Genomic DNA, 14,026 nt, shown 5'->3' with positions numbered 1-14,026 from the left:
GTCAGAAACGGAAGTCTTTCTTACTATCTTCACCGAATCAGCCACATACCCTTGGGGTAGTCTCGGTGACGCAGAGGCTCAGATCTCCGGCTAGAAAATAACAGTTTTCTTTTCCCCTTTTTAATTAGGAAGGGGAAAACCCCACAGTTTTCTTTGTCCATTTCTAAGTGGCTCTTTTGCCATAAAAATCCCCCAAAATTCTTCACTGAAAATATAAGCCACCAAACAATTCGTGTTTTTTTTTTCATTAAAAAGTAAGTGTGTGAAAGTCATAAAGACAGAAAAAAAAAAAAAAAAAAAAAGGGAGGGGGAGAGGGAGAAGGAGAGGTAGAGAGAGGGAGTGGGGGGGAGAGGGAGAGAGAAGGGCCGTGGACGAGCTGGTGGAGCTCCAGCCGGGGTCCGCTCCGTGGTCTAAAGCCCGCGGGGGGGAGGTTCTGAGGATGCTTGACGAGGTTGTCGCGTGAGATCATCAGGTAGCTGAGGAGGTTGCGTTGAATGCGGTTTTTTTTTTGTTGGTTCTGTGTTTTCTTTTGGAGAGAAGCAGTAGCAGCAGTGACTCCAGTGGTCGGGCTCCCAGGGCCGGGCGAAGTGTCCGGCAGCCGGGGCTCGGCGGGGTTGGTGGGCGCATGTCTGTGGGCCGAGCAGCGGGTCTAGGAGGGGTCAGCGGGGTGCGGCGTCCAGTGGGCCAGGGGAGCCAGGGCGAGAGGGCCCCGTGGAGCCAGCTTCACTGGGGCTGGCAGCACCCGTGGGCAGGCAGGGGCCCAGGCTGGCGGTGGCGTCGGGCTGTCCTGGCACCGGGTCGGCCACCACGGCTGAGGGGCCCTGCAGGCTCTGGCCGCACACGTGGTGGTGCTTCTCCCAGTCCTTGTGCTGACAGAAGGAGCCGCAGTAGCGCGCTGCGTTGCAGCCGCTGCACGTCTCGCTGGCCTTGCGCCCACAGTTCCAGCAGCTCTGGATTGGGTGGAGGAGATGGTCAGGGTGGGCCAGGGCGGGGCCACTCCAAATCCCCAAAGTCCCCAGCCCAGCTGCGGAATGGGGAAAGATACCCTCTAAACAAATGGGCTTGGACCCAGCCAGGGTGTTAAGGGGGACCCCAGAGTGCCTCAGCTTGTGGTGACCGTGGGCGAACATGGCTCCTTGGGTGGGGCGTGTTGGGGGAATGGGCTCGCACTACTGCATTACACAACTCCAGCACACCCAGAGAGGTTCCTGCTGGGCTTGGAGAACCACAGGGTCCTCACGAGGGCAGGCAGCCACTGCCCCTCCCCTCTCCCAGGAAGCCCTCCTGCCCCACCAGGGCTCCAACACAGAATGTAGGGGCCCTGGAAGAACAAAGACGACCACGCCCCAGCGTGGGGTGCGTGGCGGGCCTGCCTCGGTCACATCCTTCCCCTAGTGTTGGGCTTCTGTGGAGCAAACATAACCCCGCCGGCCATGTGAGTAAAAGGTGGGCAAGGACACTGGGGAAGGCCCCAGGCTATGGGACAGAGAAGCAGACCTGCCATGGGGACAGGCCCAGGTGCCCATTTAACCTCCAAAGCCTCTTGGACCCCAACAGCTCCTGCTGTCCCTGGCTCATTCTGGCTCGGCCACATCCGTCTCCTGCAGCCCTCACTCCGCCAGATGTGCCTGGTCCCCATCTGGCCTTTGTCCCTGCTGCTCCCTCCTGGGCTGACACTTTTCCCTGATTCCTGCATGCTGGCTCGCTTCCTCCAGGACTGCTCAGACATCACTGCCAGGGAGCCCTGACTGACACCCCACCCTCCTTCCTATACAGGCCCACAGCCTGAAATGCTGTGGGCGTCACGTCAAATACCAGCATGATAATGACCTCACACCCCTCCCACGTGTGCACATGTGCCAGGAGCTGAGGCGGTGCTTTAGATGCCACCTGGGGTCTTTACATCCTCCTCCTGCCTCCTGCTTCACAGGTTAGAGAGAGCATGAGCTCCGGGGTCTGCAAGCCTGGCTGCAAATAAAGGCCCTGCCACTTCCCTGGGCAAGCTACCTCCCCCAGAGCCCTCAGTTTCCATCTGTACAATGGGGACACCCACAAGACCCATCTCACCAGGCTGGGTGGGGTCCAGAGGACCTGAGAGCTCATGGGGAAGCCAAGACGGCACAACAGCCCTGGACCTGGACTTGGGGTGGGGTGTGGGGTGGGCACCTACCTCACTAGAGTCCTCCTGCTGGTTGACGACAGTGAGGGCATCCTCTGAGGCCTGCCGCCTGGCCTCGGCCAGGGCCCGCTCCATCTTGGCGCGCTCTGTGCTGATGAGCTCGTGGGCCTTCCGCTCGGCATCTGACACAGCTTTCTGCAACTCAGACATTGCCTGCCGCTTCACCTCATTCACCGCCTCCTCTGCAAAGGACATGTGGCCATGGTCACATGGGCCGGCCTACCCAGGTCTCCCGGGCCTCCCGCTCATAACCCTGGGGGCCGGGCTTGTGCATAAGGACCACATGCAGCCCTGCATGGGTGTGCAAGCATCATCATGGGGCAAATCTCCAAGCTCATCTCCTGCAGTGTTCTCAAACTCCAGCACGCAGTGACAGATTTGATGCAGGGGGCCTGGGGAGGGCCCTAGAATCTGCATTCCTAACAAGTTCCAAGTGCTGCTGCTGCTGGCCTCGGCACCCACTTTGAGAACCACAGCTGTATTGTTCTGTCCCACAGACAGTCTGCCTTTCCCTGTGGCCTGTCTGGATGCAATCCAGGGAATGCCTGGTCTAGGGCTCTGCATTGTTATTTCCCCCCCAAACCCTGTTATCTCCCCCACATTTACCACCTCTGCCTGTTCATGTCTGAGGATTCAGTGCATTGTTCTTGCTGTGGCCAGAGCGTCTGCTCAGATGGCACCCTGCCCTCCGACACTGGGAACAATACGGACCCCTCTGCCCCCACGAAGCCACCCCCATGGCCTTTCAGGCCTGCCTCAGTTTACCTGGCAGTGCTGTTCTTGCAGCATGGTGTGAAGGAGGCTGGGGTGGGGTATAAGGGGCAGAGGTGGCCCTTGAGCCTTCTGTTCCAAGTGTTTGCACACTGTGTGCTGAGCTGCTGGCAACGCCAACTGCAGCTACCTGCTCCCATGTCACCACCTGAGCTCCACATGGTTGTCACCAAGGGCCCCATGAGGGCCTGCTGTGGGCCAGAGGGAAGTGACAGGGACAGCCAAGGGAAATGAGGACCCGCCTCTTCCCGTCCAGGCTGCCCCCCCTGCCTCGACCTGGGCAGCTGCTGCCTGCCTGGCCCCTTAGCCTCTAACCCTCCACTCTGCTTTCAACATTCTGAGATTGCCTCCCTCTAAATCATACTCCACACTGAATCTACTCCACGGATCCAAATATCGGAATCCTGCCTCTTCTCTGCACTGCCACCACCCTTGAGCCCGCCTCTCTCTCTCTCTCTCTCTCTCTCTCTCTCTCTCTCTCTCTCTCTCTCTCTCTCTGCCCACAGGCTTCAGCTCCTGCCCAGCCCCTCCCCAAAGTCTGTTCCCATGATGCAATGAATGTCCCCCACAGCATTCCCCTGTTGCCATGCTCAACACTACGCCCGGATTCCAGCTCTAAGTGCCTGTCTCGTATGTGTGTGTGTGTCTGTGCACACTCGTGTGCATGTTGGGCCTGAGGCCCTGCTTGTTTTACTGAGCAAGGTGTTCTCTGGCAGGAGAGGGTGGCAATCGTCCTATCCTGGATACTAAATGCACTATGACCCCTCCATTAGCCCCATCTGTGAAACCCTGTGAACTTTGCCCTGTGCTTGGGGCCAGGTGAGCCCCTACCAGACAGAAGCTCCTTGCAGAGAGGGCAAGAGGGTCTAATCTAGGCCTGCAGGCCCCCAGCTTCCTCCTTCCTGCCCCCCCCACACACTTACCAGCCTTCCTCCAGATCTCCTCGGGCATGTAGCTGGAGAGGGTCCTAGGCATGAACTCCCGGTGCACATCTGAAACACAGGGGCCGGGGTCACACACAGGACGGGGCCACAGGGCCATGTGTGAGTGTGTTCTTGGCAGGGGTCCCGAGGTATCATCCGTTGCTGGGCTGGGGGCAGGGCAGCGTCATGTAGGGGGAAGCTCAGGACCTGACTGGGAGCTGGGCCCATCCTGAGCCTCTCATGGTCATCACCGAGGGGTTGAGTGGAGACCCACAGAACTCTGAGTCTGGGCTTCCTAGTGGGTCCAGGGCTCTGCATTGTTATCTCCCCCACACTCGCCACCTCTGCCTGCTCAGTGTGTTGAGGCCACTGCTCAGTGTGTTGAGGCCACTGCTCAGTGTGTTGAGGCCACTGGGACTTGAGTCTGCTTCCTAGTGGGTCAGGCAGTGTCCTTGTACCTCTTTTTCAAATGAAACTGTTTTGGGTGGTATTATACTGTAGAGTCTGTATGCGGGCCCTGCTGCCCATGGTCCCGGGCACCCCCTTCGTGCACCCTGCAGCCCCTGCACCACCTGTGCTGCTCTCTCCATCGTTCCCTCTGTCCCCTCCCACCCCCAGCACGCACCTAGCTGAGACCCCTCTGCGCCTGTCGAGCTGCTGAGGGGCCGGGCGGTGGTGGTCGAGGGGCCCTTCTTGGTGTCCTCAGCATCGCTGTAGCGCCGGACCCAGTGGTTGAGCTCCTCGCGGTCAGCCTCCTGGCACCGGCGCAGCACGGTGAGTGACCGCCGCGTCTTCTCGGCCATGTCCATGATGCAGTTCAGGAGCTGTGGGCGGTGGTCGGGCGGCCTAAGCATGCAGGGCCCTTTCCCCACACTCCTGGGCCTTGGCCAGGCCACTGTCCATGAGCCTTGGCCATGGGGGGGCTTAAGGCTTTGTATGGGGCCCTCCTTGCAAACCTTAAGGTGCAGTCTGCTCCACAGAGCAGATGTGGCCAGCACCACTCTGGGACCACACCTTCTGCCTAGCTTTTCCCCGGAAAGGAAGCAGGGCCAAGGCTGAACCTGGAAGTGGTGTTGAAGAGGTCCCACCCCTACACCAAGTGACCTTCCGGGAGACTCTGCAGGGGCCGGGAAGGGAAGGTTCCGAGGGGCTGACCGGGAAGTGGAGAGTGGGCTGAGATGGGTGCTTCCCTTTCCCCCATACTCTCAGGGCCCACTCTCCCCAAGGCCTTGCCCCATGCCCCCCAGGCGGGCACGGAGCAGAGGGGAGCCCACCTGAGCCCTGTCCCCACAGCCCCACAGGTTGGGCAGAGCTGTGGCACCTGTGCCCTGGCCTGGACACTCACGTTGTTGAGGTGCTTCCACTCCTCAGCCCACTCGCGCTCAGTGAGCCTGTGGTCGATCACTTCCTCTGGCCGTGACCCATGGACCACTGCAGGAGGAGAGTGGACACTCAGGCCCCACCCCGTGCTCCCAGGCCCTACCCCACACTCCCCCAAGCTCCGCCCTGTGCTAGGCCCTCTATAGGCTGTGCCCACCCGGGTAAGAAGGGGAGGGTGAAGAAGAGGACCCGAGGCACGGACCCTCTGCCCACTGTCCTGAGAGGATCAGGAACAGGCCTGGCCTCTACTCAGGGCTTGAGAGTAAAAGACCCATGTCCTCAATGCTTGCTCTGGCTTTGGCCACCCTTCCCCTGCCTCCCTACCTCTAAATCCCACTGTTCTCACTCTTTCTGCCCTCTGCTGCCAACCAAGCCAGACTCAGACTTCACTTCTGGGGTCTCACCACTGCTCCGTGCGTCAACTGCCTGGCTTCAGCCAAGCTTTACCAGTTCCTCTCAGCCAGCTGGACGCCTATGCATCCGTCAAAGCCCACGTTACGAGTCCTTCCTCCTCAGTAGCTCTGGGCCCTCAGAATTTCTCAAGTTCCGTGTATCTCAGGTTATTTGGTGATTGTAGGTGCTTCCTTGTTTATTCTCGGTCCTCCCCTCACCCAAACAGGCTGTGCCAGTCCACAGGGCAGGCCTGGCATGTCTATTCTCTATCCCCCGGGCTGAGCTGTGACCCAGCAAGTGCTCCAGCTGATCTGCTGTGTCTCAAGCGAACCGGTCCAACCGTGGTCTCCTGGGAGACAGGGGGGTCAGGAAGCCAGTAGTCCTGACGATCATTCCCCACGGGACCTGGGACCCTCATGTTTCCTCTCCAGGCCTCAGTTTCCCTATCCCGCCTATCTCAGGGGGTGTGGGAAGACTTTTAGGAGGCACATTGGTGGGGAGAGCCCGGGTACAAGCAGCTCGGCGCCAAGTGCTCTACACCTTTTATCCCCGCATTGACCTTGAAGGAGGCTCTGCTGTCATTTCCGATTTACAGAGAACTGAGGGCACTGAGGCTGCTTCAGGGGACGTGTTTGCTCAAGGTCACCCAAGGTCAGCCTGAGCAGAGCTGTGCCTTCAGCCACTGGCTGGTATGGCTCCAGGGACTGAGACAATTGTTCCCCCAATCAGAAACAAAACCATCGTGAGCTGTGAAATGCGCACAAGTGCCGCAGCACCTGTCCCCACCGTGGCTCCCCTCACAGTTTCTGACCTACCAAGTGCTCGTGCCCCCGCTGCTTTGGGAGCCTATGATGGGTGATGCAGTGCCCATGAATGCTTTTGGGGCTAAGGTCTCTCTATTTAGGCTTTCTTCAGCTCCTAAGGGTCTTCTGGACCCACACGCTCAAAATGCCTCTCCGAATGGCCGAAGGGGTGGGAGGTGGCAGCCACAATCCGCTGTCCACAGCCCTGCCCTGCTGCCTGCGGAGCCAGAGCCTTCGCCAACGCCCCAACCAAAATAGTGGCTGAGATCTGCCCAACAGCTGGTGTCTATTTTTGCATCCGCAGACGCGGGTGGGAATAGCACCTGCCTGACCCGGCCACAGGGAGCCAGACACTGTCACCTGCTGCCTGGGCCGGGGCCCTGGAAGCTTCTGCGGGGTGGGGGCGAGGAGACGGCCTTGTATGGAGGGAGGCCTCTGCTGACCCTGCCTCGGGGTCCCCTTTCTGTGTCCTGGGCCTCTATCTTGGAGGCTGCTGTTTCTAGGCTGTCCCCCAATACTCTGGGTAGGAGCTGGTCCTGTTCATGTCTTTGCCCCCCCCCCCCCCCCCGCCCAAGGATGGTCAGTGGTCAGGCAGATGTGGCTGGAAGACTTCGGGCAAGTCAATTATGATCTCTGGACCTCAGTCTCCTCATCTGTTGTAGGGTGTGCTGACATATCACACACATGTCATGGCCCACTTTAAGAACTGAGTTAAGGATACCATGCAAGCAAGAGGTGAGGGCTCCACCCTAGACCTTTCCCCGCTATTACCAATAACAGCTGGCCACACAGCCCCCACGCTGCACTGGATTAACTCGCTCGCTCCTTACACGACCCTGAGGGTGAGACTCCTGTTAGAGCCCGCCAACAGAGGAGGAAACGGAGGCACAGAGGTCATGTGACCTGCCCAATGGTATACCACAGGGAGTCCTCGGAGCTCAGAGGAAAGGCAGTCCCGAGCCCTTGCTCTCACCATGAAACCCCTGCTCCTCCCAGTGCCCACGCTCTTAAGAATTTGGTGGTTTGGTGTGCGTTTTCATCCCGCTTCAAGAGCAGGATGGGCGTGTGTGGTCGGTCAGTGGGCCCAGTGAGAGCTCTTGAGTCTTAGGGGGTGTCTGCTTTCCCTCAGGGTGCCCAGCCATGCCTGCGGGAGTGCCTGGGAAGCAGGGGCTGCAGCTCCTGTAACTTGGGGGCCCCACAAGCCAGAACTTCCCCAAAACGGGTTCTTCTGGCTGGCCTGTGCACTGCAGGAAATAAGCAACTGGTCGTTCAGATGACCAAAATATTGCTCTTGTATATGGTCTTCACCCAGGGCTCCCGGCTCACAGGTCCCAAACCCGTGGAATTTCCCAAGCGTAGAGAGTGATACAGGTGTCTTTTCTTCATGTTAGCGAGCTGACTTTAGAACCAGATGAGGGCTGGTTGCTCCGAGAACCAACCCTGGGAGTAGAGGGCTGAACTTTCAGTCATGACCTCCAGGGTGGGGAGAGGGGCTGGAGGCTGAATCAGCTGCCCATGGCCAGTGATTTAATCAATCGTGCCTAGGTAATGAAGCCTCCATAAAACCTCCAAAGAAGGTTTGGAGAGCTTCTGGGCTGACGAACACGGAGATTGGGAGAGGGCATGGAAACGCCTGTCCCCATCCCGTGCCCCGTGCATCTCTACCTGGCTGTTTCTGAGTTGTAACCTTCTATAATAAACAGGTAATCTAGGAAGTAAATGTTTCTCTGAGTCTGTGAGCCATGCTAGTAAATTAATTGAACGCAAGGTGGGGGTTGTGGGAACCTCTGATCTGTAGTCAGTTGGCCAGAAGCACAGGTGACAACCTGGACTTGTGACTGGCCTCTGAAGGGGGTGGGCAGTCTTGTAGGACCGAACCCTTAGCCATGGGACCTAGGCGATCTCCAGGTAGAACGTCAGAATTGAGTTCAATCGTAGGACACTTATGCTGTTGTCCAAGGACTGCTTGATGTTGTGTGGGAAGCACCCTCTATGTGGAAATTGGGTCCAGGAAGCTAATTTATTGCCCTCTCTCTGCCCCAGCTACAGAGCCCAGGGCCTCCCTTTCCTTGTCTCTATAACGAGATGACACACCTATACAGGGGCCAAGGGCACACTGAGTGGCTCTAGGTCCCCCAGGCCCCACACCTGTCTGTGCTTGCCTCCATCCAGTCGGGGCCCCAGACAGGCACATTCACAATCATGTCCCCTGGGAGGGAAGGGACCTTTCGGGCCCTGAGGGTGAGGATGTTGAACCACCCCCCAGATGGAGGTCCGGGAAAGATGGCTCTCCCTCAGGAGCTGCCGGAACCCAGCCAGGGTGGGGATCCCCTGTGTGCCCTGGGGCCAGTTCCCCACTCACATCCTTTCTCTACCCCATCTCCTCTGCGTCCGGACACGTGCACACAGCGTGTGCACACACTCTTGAATGCTCTCCCCACACACAGGTGCACATGTGCTCCCACTAACATGCACACCCACGCCAACCCCTGCCCCCAGAACACTGCTCACTGAGTTGCCGATGGCGCTCCCGGAGCTCCCGGGGGTCAGGGTGGCGATAGGAGTCGCGGGAGTGGTGGGCCAAGGCCATGTCCTCAAGGCGGTAGTGTGGCGGCGTGGGGTGGGGCAGCCCATTGCTGGGGCTGAAGCGCTGGGCAGGGCTCAGGGTGCACGGCCGTTTGCTGAGGGGATCAGGGTGCAGCGGGTCGCGGTCTGACCCATTCTCTTTGGTCCTGGCCAAGAGAGTGGGCAGGAGGTCAGTGGTCACAGAACGAGGAGCCGTGGATAGAAGTCCAAGCAAGAGGGGTGAGAGGGAGAGAGAGGTGTGGGCAGAGGGAGAAAGAGTAAGGGGGAGACAGGGAGAGATGAAACCAGTCCGCTGGGGGCCCAGCCTTGACTCCCGCCCCTGGGGTGCCGGCTCTGGGGCCTAGTGTCACAAGTCTGAACGTCTGCTGAGAGAACGAAGAGAGGGGGACACCCTCTCCGGGCAGGACAGGCACCCATCTCTGTGACCCAGCAGTGAGGGCCAGCCTATGTGCCCGGGGACCTCAGGCTCCTGGACACGGGCTCTACATCTAGCACAAAGGGAATCACCACGGAATTCCCTCCAGACTCCCCTCCTGCCTCTCCCTTGTCCTCCCAGGGGGACATCTGAGTCCTCAGGAGACCTCCCCACAGCCTGACAGGGCAGCCTCTCTGAGTCAGTCTGTGCAGTGGCCTGGCAGGTAAGGCTGAACTTGACCAGCTTGCTCACTTGCTGCGGGTAAGAGCACTGACCCCAATTCTCTCAGCACGGGAACTAGGGTGCCTGAGGAGCTGTGGTACCAGAGCCAACTGGTCCCTTCACTGTCTCCCTTCCCGGCTGCAGAAAGCCCCCGAGTACCTGTCAGGAGTCCTCCTCTTGCCGTTCTCATTGACTTCCAGCAGGAGCTCCGAGGAGTCAATGGGGGAAGAGGCGTTGGCATCCAGCAGGAGCTGCTCGTGCTGGGCCAGGTACTGGGCAGGGGTCTGCTTGGCCAGGCGGGCGCAGTGCAGGAGTTCACGCTGCAGCAAGGGCAGGTTTGCCTGTGGGAGGACACAGGGTGGGCTTGGGCTCACTGACGATGGGGTCAGGGCACCAGGGTGCACAGCCTTGCTCTAATGCCAGGCACCGTGGCATCTGGAGAAGGTGAGGAGAGGACCATGATGACGGTTCCTGGCCTGCGCCCGTGGAAGCAGGCACCAGGTCACCCACTGTGTGGAGAAGGAAACTAGGGCTCTGAGCGAGGAAGAGGGCAGCCCTGCACACAGCTCCCGATAGAGGAGGAGCTGGGAGCAGGACTCACGTGTCTGCTCTGGACCCCCATATGTGCCGATGGGAAGCCCCTGCACAGCCTTGAATGAACCTTGGTGTTTAGGCTGCGCACATTCGTGTGCCGGCACCACTCTGAGCAGCCACACTGGTCACTGCCCGTGGCTGTACCACCCATGGTCCTTCCCACCTTCAGGGATGGACATCGTGACTGGTTCCACACGTACGGGTAAGGACACTAGGGCAACGAGGGTGGAGAGTTACGTGGGGATTCGCAGGATTCAAATGCAGATCCTGCCTGTAGCAACTATGCCCTCCTGCCTGGGCCCTTGCCCTGGCTCTGGGGCTCCCAGAATGCCCTGCTGGGTGGCAAGCGGGCTCCTCATGTGCCTTCCAAAGAGACTTCCCCGAGCCACTGTGGAGAGTGGGGGTTGTGGGGGAGGGGGTAGCAGGCTGGATGGAGGCCCAGCAGCAGGCCACTTGGGAGAGCCAGAGTTCTAAGTATTTGTAAATAATTACAATTCCCCAACTTTCTCATGGCGTTTCAAAGCTGCCACACAGCCTTCTCCTGCCTCTGCCTCCCCAGAACCCACCAGCACACCCGGACCCAATCAAGCAGCCGATGTAGTTTTGTCAAGCAGCGCCGGCTGCCAGGTCTGTTTTTCTATTTGGATAGCTGAACGCGAGCCAGCCCGCCATCTGTCCAACATGTTAGGAGCATGAGCTGGGAAAGGAGGTCCCGGGAGGTCTGAAGACGCCAAACATCCTCCTCTCCCTCGCTGGCCCCTCCTCTCCCTCGCAGCCTCCCTCCGGCCGGCCCAGCAGGGCGGGACTGCACGGGCACCGGCTGGTTGCTGTCGGGGTGGTAGAAACATCTGGATTCTTGGCCGGCTGGGGCCAGCTGGGAGCCGGGACCACGGGTGGAGGCTGGCTGGGCGGGGCAGCCTCTTCCAGCTTCTGGAAAGCCCTAGCACTCAGCCATGCACAGCGTTGAGCTCAGCAGAGGGTGCAGGGGGCCCAGGGTCCTTGGGTGGGGGAACAGGGACCCCAGCCCAGAAGAAATGGGTAGAGACTGTGGAGAGCCATGTCTGGCAGATCCCTCCAGGCAGCAGTTCCCATTGTGTCCCCAAAGGCCCAGGTGCCAGGGAGGCCTCCCACTTTGGTGCTGGACAGACTAAACTGGTGGCAAAGATCTCTGGACCTCGACTCTACTGTCTGAATGAAGGTTCTGACGCTGCAGAGAAGCCTGGAACTACCCTCTTCACAGATGGGAACCCTGTTTCAGAGGGAAATCAGTGTTTGCAAAAACCGCCACAATAATGGTGTCAGTTGAGCTGACATCTTCCACAAACCGCATGCCTGTGGCCAGCCCACCCTGCGTCGCCGTGTGACCTTGGGAAAGTCACTTAACTCCTTTGGCTTTTGCCTCATCTGCAACTGGAGCTGCGAACAGCACCTGCTCCTTCCGTCCTGGACGTGAAGGGCTCCTGTGAGCTTCTTATGAATCAACTCCTCCATTCCAACCCCTGTGAGGCGGCTGTCACATCCCAGTGACGGGGAGAGGACTGAGGCCAGAGTCTTTCCGAGGCCCACGGGTGGAGCTGGGGTTTGAGCCTGAGCTGCAGCCAGAGTTCCTGCCTCTCCGCAGTACGACAGCTCTAAGGGCCCCGCTGTCGGATTACATCACCGCTGCCCGCACGGTGGGCCTGGTGCACCATCGTACCCGCGAAGGTCACGGAGGAGGTGACACAGTGGGTCGGGCAGGGGGCACTCCTGCTGGGATCCCCCACAATGCTCTGGGTTCTAAAGGGGCCAGAGCTCCTACAACAAGGAGGATAGGGGCTGCTCCCCAGGCAGGACCCTGGGGACAGGCCAGGGCCTTGTCAACAACCCCTGGAAACAGAACTGGCTGCCCCCCAGGAGCTGCATGTCAGCGAGAGGAATGGACTGTGTCCTTGGCAGTCCTGTCAACCCAGGGCCCTGGGTGGGATCCCAGGCCCCAGGCGCTGCAGGCAGGTCGCTCACCCTATAGAAAGAGCAATCTAGGCACAAAAGCCCTAATAGCATAGGAGAACTGCTGTGGACAGAGGGGAAACGGAGGCAGAGAGATACCTCAGCAGGCAGTGCTAGGCTGGGCATGTCCTGTCCAGCGCCTCATTGGGGTGTGTCAGGGGGGATGCTGGGGTGCAAGGCACAGTGGGCACTGGGCAAGGCCTGGCTGGGGCGAGCAGGGGACGCGGATGTTGGCCCTACCCCTGCTCCTCAGATAAACAAGGGCAGCTGACGCGGGCGGGCTGGACATCTGCTGTAAATATTTGATCCGACAGAATAAGCAGGCGCACTGTGTCCCCAAAGATGGGGAGTGGTGGAGTCAGCAGTAAGTTGAAAGGAGGAGAGAGAAGGGAAGGGCTCCTAATGAATTGCAAATGACTGCCAGATGGGCCCAAACCCTGCTCCATGCCAGCAGCCTCTTTGTCGCCAGCTTAGGAGTGTGAGCTCAGTGGGGTGTGGGTGGAAGGGCAGGAAGGAGGGAGGGAGGGAGGGAGTAGATGTGGGGGCACAAAGTGGGGTCCCCTTGGCAAGGGACTGCAGGGAACAAGGTGTGGGTCTGGGACATGCCCTGTCAAAGCAGGGGGTGTTTGGAGTCTGATGGATCCAGGTTCCAGCCTTGGCTCCATCGACCTCAGGGCCTCAGTTTCCCCACCTGTTAACTGGGAACTATGCCTGTGCCACCCCTCCTCACAGGGATCCTGGGGACCAGCAGGGGCCGTGCTGAAGGTGTTTTGCAAAGCATGCCTTGTCTGCAAAACGTTTTTAAATCCCCAGATGACAAAAGCCAATTCTTCACGTGCCTTGCTTCATGCAGTCTTCCCAACAGCCTGAAAGTGATTCCCATTCTCCAGTTGCAGACAATGAGGCACGGAGCGGGGAACCAGCCTGGCCCAGGCCGACGGGGGCTCAGCTGCAGGGGCCGGGCTCAACCCTGGGAGTGTCTAGTGTGCTCTGTCCTCAAGACCCACCAGGGCCCGGTCATGCGGTGAGGAGGGCCCACGCTGGAAGCATCTCAGAGGCCTGGGAAATGACAGCCCCAGGGAACCCTGACCTCAGGAGGTGCCCAGCAGCAAAGGGTCATGGGGTCAAAGACACTTGGGAATTGTTTCCTCCTCCCCTTCTGGGAGGTAGGTGACCCTCGTTTAGGGGCGTGAAGACCCTGAGAAGTACTGCAGTGAAGACTGTGTGGTAACACGGTCTAGGCCTGTGCCTGTCCTTGTTGAAATGTAGGTGCTGATTCAGTGGGTCTGGGTCGAGCCCAGGAACCTGCATTGCTCATGAGCCCCTGGTGCTGCCACCAGACACCAGCTATTCCCGCTGAGAGGCCTGGTCCGTTGTTTATCTTCCATGTTTGACCACACGACCTTTTTTTTTTTTTTTTTTTTACATCTGACAGCATTCATTTATCCACCTTTCCACCAACATACCACCCGCCATCTGTCTGTCCACCCACCTGTCCCTCCATCTGTCCTCTGTCCCTTCCCCCTCACCATCCCTCAAACATAGCAGGCACACCCTTCTTCAGAGCCTTTGCACATGCTTGGAAGGCTCTGTACCCTGCTCTCCCCCGGGGTCGCCCCCTCCCTTCCACAGCCCTCATCATTTGCCCCTTCCTGTGTCACACATCACAGAATTTATAGCTATCGCTGGTTGGCTGTCTCCCATCCCACCAGGCCATTGGCTCCAGAAGGGGCTGTGTCTGCTTTGCTCACTGCTATCTCCCTAAGCCTTGCA

The 14,026-nt window shown here is 59.2% G+C and overlaps 1 protein-coding gene across 1 annotated transcript in view; it reads right to left on the bottom strand.

Moving 5' to 3' along the window:
- Positions 1–606: 606 nt before the first annotated feature.
- CBFA2T3 (CBFA2/RUNX1 partner transcriptional co-repressor 3) overlaps positions 607–14,026 on the bottom strand; it is a 54,497-nt gene continuing 41,077 nt past the window's right edge. Inside the window, exons 6-12 of the mRNA XM_028142990.2 lie at positions 9,833–10,014; positions 8,962–9,182; positions 5,220–5,305; positions 4,500–4,698; positions 3,875–3,943; positions 2,172–2,362; positions 607–951 (exon numbers count right to left, since the gene is read on the bottom strand). Coding sequence (XP_027998791.2) covers positions 661–951; positions 2,172–2,362; positions 3,875–3,943; positions 4,500–4,698; positions 5,220–5,305; positions 8,962–9,182; positions 9,833–10,014 — 1,239 coding nt within the window. The 3' untranslated portion in view covers positions 607–660. The remainder of the gene's footprint in view (positions 952–2,171; positions 2,363–3,874; positions 3,944–4,499; positions 4,699–5,219; positions 5,306–8,961; positions 9,183–9,832; positions 10,015–14,026) is intronic.

The sequence above is a fragment of the Eptesicus fuscus genome, chromosome 21 (assembly GCF_027574615.1).
Source record: "Eptesicus fuscus isolate TK198812 chromosome 21, DD_ASM_mEF_20220401, whole genome shotgun sequence".
Classification (NCBI taxonomy): domain Eukaryota; kingdom Metazoa; phylum Chordata; class Mammalia; order Chiroptera; family Vespertilionidae; genus Eptesicus; species Eptesicus fuscus.
Note: the sequence above shows the minus strand (reverse complement) of the source record. Positions and strands in the feature narration are given on the sequence as shown.